This window comes from Chlamydotis macqueenii, chromosome W (assembly GCF_036417535.1).
Source record: "Chlamydotis macqueenii isolate bChlMac1 chromosome W, bChlMac1.mat, whole genome shotgun sequence".
Lineage (NCBI taxonomy): Eukaryota > Metazoa > Chordata > Aves > Otidiformes > Otididae > Chlamydotis > Chlamydotis macqueenii.
The window spans coordinates 33089916-33094634 of NC_141592.1; the positions used below are offsets into that span (position 1 = coordinate 33089916).

At 47.9% G+C, this 4719-nt stretch overlaps 1 protein-coding gene across 1 annotated transcript; it reads right to left on the reverse strand.

The window, feature by feature from the left end:
- Nucleotides 1-628: 628 nt before the first annotated feature.
- On the reverse strand, nucleotides 629-1612 carry LOC147596644 (olfactory receptor 6E1-like). Its single transcript, XM_086769755.1, is given in 1 exon segment — nucleotides 629-1612. A coding segment is annotated over 1 exon segment (984 nt).
- Between the last annotated feature and the right edge of the window lie 3107 nt (nucleotides 1613-4719).

The window sequence follows — 4719 nt, forward strand, 5'->3', positions numbered from 1 at the left end:
AGTATGGAGCAGCAACCAGTAAATTCAAAGATGGGGAGGAGATGGAGGGGGGCTTCAGACAGGAAAATATGGCAGTGTTGATAAACAGGGAGACCACGGCCAGGTGAGGGAGGCACGTGGAAAAGGCTTTGTGCCGTCCCTGCTCAGAGGGGGTCCTCAGCACAGCCCTGAAGATCTGCACATAGGACACAACAATGAACACAAAACAGACAAAAAAGGCAAAAGCACAAAATGCAAGAGGTCAAAATTCTCTGAGGTAGGCACCTGAGCAGGAAAGCTTGAGGATCTCTGGAATTTCACAGAAGAACTGGTCAAGGGCTTTTCCCTTACACAGTAATATTGAAAAAGTACTGGCAGTGTGCAGCACAGCATAGAGAAACCCACTGCCTCAGGCAGCTGCTGCCATGTGGACACAAGCTCTGCTGCCGCGGAGGGTCCCGCAGTGCAGGGGTCTGCAGATGGCAATGTAGTGGTCATAGGCCATGACTGTGAGAAGACAATACCCTGATGATAGTAAAAATAGAAACATAAAGAACTGGGCCACACACTCTGGATATGAGATGGCTCTGGTGTCCCAGAGGGAACTGGCCATGAATTTGGCAACAATGCATCCAGAAATGCATCACAATTAGGGAAAACGCTGTGTTGTTGCACAGGCAATGGCTTCCTTCAGGGCCAGTCTCACAGCCTTGTTTCTAAGACTGTAGATGAACGGGTTTAAGAATGGATACAAGACAGTGTTCAGCAAAGCTACAACTATGTTTGTCTCCAAGGAAGCATCTTTGGAAGGACGCACGTAGAAAGCAATGCAGCTCCCATATGCAATGGCCAAGGTGGTGAGATGGGAAGAACATGTCATAAAAGCTTTCTTCCTCCCAGAGGCTGCTGGCAGGTGTAGAACACAGAAAAGGATGCCCATGTAAAATGCCAGAGTTAAACATAAGGAACCCAGTATGACAAATGATATTAAAACAGAGTCTATTTTCCAAAGCAGGCTGGTGTCAGAGCAGAACAATTTGAATAAGGGGGAGTTGTCACAAAAGAAATGGTGGATCTTGTTTGAGCCACAGAAAGTCAGCTTGGAGAGGAGGACCAGGCAGTAACTCACAGGCGTGAAGCCTATGACCCAAGCTGCAACAACCAGGCTGATGCAGAGCTGAGGCTTCATGATGGCAGCATAACGCAAAGGCTGGCAGATGGCAACATAGCGGTCAAAGGACATGACAACAAGTAGAACGAGCTCTGTACAGCCCAGGGCACAATAGAAATAGGATTGGGCAAAGCAGCCACTTAGTGAGATTGTTCTCCTGCTAAAACCCAGGATCAGCAACAATTTGACACTTATGGAGGATGTAAACCAGATTTCCAAGAAGGAGAGATTGCTGATGAAAAATTACATGGGGGTTTGCAGGTGGGGATCCACACACACGAGGAAAATGATGGTTGTGTTCCCCATCACTGTTGTCAGGTATATGAGCAGAAGGAGCAGAGACAGAAATAGTTGCAGTCTTCGATCAAGACCTGAGAAACCCTCCAGGATGAACTCAGTAACGGCAGTTCCATTTTCTGGTCCCATGTTGAATTTCAGTTCATCCTGCCGGGACAGGAACATGGCAATGAACAAGTGTGATGCTTTCACAGTCTGGATGAAAAGTTCTATCCTCCCTTTTATGCTTCTTTCCTTTCTTGCTGTCTTCCTATATAACACAGAGAGAGAGACAGTTCTTCAAGCATTTCGCATTTCTTAATTTTCCTGGTTTACATTTCAGTTATGGTTGTCAGATAAATTGTTCTTTCTACCTTTTTCAAATAGTCACAAAGGATTATTTCTCCAGAACAGAGGATTTCAAAGTGGCTGTTAACTATTTCACCCCATTGAAAGAAGGGGTTAAAGAAATTCTAATAGATATAGCATTGATTAGTTACAGCTGTGCATACTAAGACAAATGGCGCTATCTGTTGTGCAAATTATCTGAGGTGAGAAGTCTTGCATTCCTCACAAGGACAGTTCCTGATAAGAACCAGGGCCCGCCCCCCCTTCCAAGAACCAGCTAAAACCGACCCTATGGCTTGGATAAGAGCCAAAACATAACTGCGTCTGCACGAAAACAAAAGGTTACTAGCGGTGACGAAGAGGAGCCACCTATCTTCATCCCCATGACCCCCGACGACCACCACCACGAGGCACTGCACAAGCTCAGATAGGAGGAGTTTATGGAAATGACCCCATGGAACTAATTTTAATATGAAGCGGGATAGTTCATGCATATGTATAGGCCTGTTTTGAAACTTCATTTATATGTAACACCTGGTTGTATAAGTTCAAAGTGAGTTGCCACGTCAGGCGCAGACGGTTTTGGCGGGACTACCCCCCCATGCTGCCTGGCACTGAATAAACATACCTACTTTACAATCTTACAGATTGTGGAGTCCGTTTTCCGCACGTCAAGCTGGCCTTGGGGAAGCATTGTGTCACCTGTGTGAGATTCATCAGAGATTCATCAGAATTTCTTTTCATTCACCAGGGTGCCTATTGATTTTTGCCTGCTGGTTGCTGGGCAATTGCAGCAGCCTTATACAAGCATGCTAAAAGTCCTGGCACTGAACCTCACAGGAGCCTCTTCATCTGACTCAAAATGCATCAAATATCTGAAATATTGATATTGCTGTAGCAAATTATATAGGAGCTAAGAGTTCCAGAAAAAAACTCTAGTAGAGTGCTGCCTGTACAAGATGAAGAACATTTCCATGACACCTGCAGAGGAAAACTAGTTTCCAACTCTTCAGAACTTTTTATTTCAGATTAAGGGTCAAAACCACTCCTCATTTCTTGAGTTTAGCTATTGTGTAGTGATGGGGAGCAGTAGTAAGGATTTCACAGTGAAAGTGTGAAAGACTGTAAAGGCATCCTGAGAATTTCATTATCGAATCATACTGATGCTGGTGAGAGCCAAATTCCTCTGGTTTTGCTCTAACTTAATTGTAGATGCAGCTCAATCGCGTAGGGGTGGATTGAGGAGCTACAGGTTTGTACTCCCTATGGAGCACAAATCTGCAGAGATTAGTTTCTAAGTGGATATCTGGACAAAGACTTCATAGAGGAGAATAAGTGTGGGGTGATGGTCCATCTATTATGTATGAAAAGGCTGAATTCAGTGGAGCTCTTGTAACAGCCAGGAAGTCCCTCTGTTGCCCAAAGGAGTGTCTCTCCTCCTTAGCTGCTGGCCAAGTAGGGTTGTATGTACATGGAGCTGTCTCTCCGTTCCTACTCGGGCAAAACTCCCATGGACTGGTGAGAGTGCTTTGCATGCTAAAGCTTTGATTTACTTTGCCGGCTCTCTTGCCAGCAAACCAACCCAGGACGCACTGGAGCCCCGCCCCAGCGAAAGCAGGGCATCGCACGGATACCATCAAGCTAAGCCTTCAATTTAATGCTGCACAATACAGGGTTAAATACCCGTACACCCGCTACGCACGCGAACGCACCCGCCCCCCTGTGCCCATGGACCCATCTATGCCCGCCACGCACCTACCCCTACACTCATGGACTTATCCGTGCCTACCACGTACGTGGACGCACCTGCCCCCTGCACTCATGGACTTATCCGTGCCCAGTGCGTGAATCGCCACGGACCACCCCTCCTGCATACATGCAGCCCTGCTAACGTTACCCCACAATTCCCCCCCTCTATGCTAAATCATCCTGGTCTAATGGCTGGTACCCTGGGGCGGATGCCGCCATAACATAGTTGATCATGGATAGTCGCCTAGTGACCCCTTAATCATAGCATGCAAGAAACATAACAATAACAGAAACAAACAAAGCATAATCAAAGCAACTGCTAGGATCATCAAACCTATAGACACAATATTTCTTAGCCATCTAGGTAAACCGAACAGGTCTGGAAACTACCCCCAGTCCTTTTAGGGCTTTGACGTTGAATACTGACTGGGCAGCATGCGCATGCATCTTCTCCAAGGCCGAGGAGGCGTTCTTGCTGAACTCCAAACAGCAGTAACCCCGGAGACCTAGGACTCCCTCTAGGTCACTGCAACCGATGCCAGGCCTCGCAAGGGCATAATCTAATGCCAACTTCATTTGTGTCAGTCCTTCGTCGTATGCTGCTAAAGCAGTCGCCGGTTCAGATATGGCGAGGGCTGTGCGGTTGGCATTCCCAAGAGCCCAACAGGCCACGCGCTATGCAAACCTGAGTAGAGTCGGCGCAGTTCGTGAACTGCTCCCAGAAATTAGTCGTTATCACTGGCATTGGAAGACTCGCAATCAGGATCAATCCCACTAGGGTGAGCTGGAGAGCGCCGCGCCGCTCGGTCACCCTGCCGATCCTCCAGCCACGGCTGTACCAACCAGGCCGGGATCCATCGGGTCCCCGCACCTGTGGAGATACAAGCATACCCTCGTTCCCATGTTAGCAGATCAGCGGGACCTTCCCAACGTGGGTTTTCTGGCAGGCGGTACCAGACCTTTGGGAGTGCCTTGCCCCCAAACAGCGGCTGATGCAAGGAAAAATGGTTTTGGATAGGGGAAACGGATTGGGGGTTAGCGAAGGACATATGATTCAGTACCACAAGCGCTTTATTGACTAAGACCTCTGGCGAACCCCTCTCTCAAGCGCGTTAGCTGTGCTTTCAGGGTTTTGTGTGCGCATTCTACAATCGCTTGCCCGGTGCTGTTCAGAGGAATGCCAAACGTATGGCGGA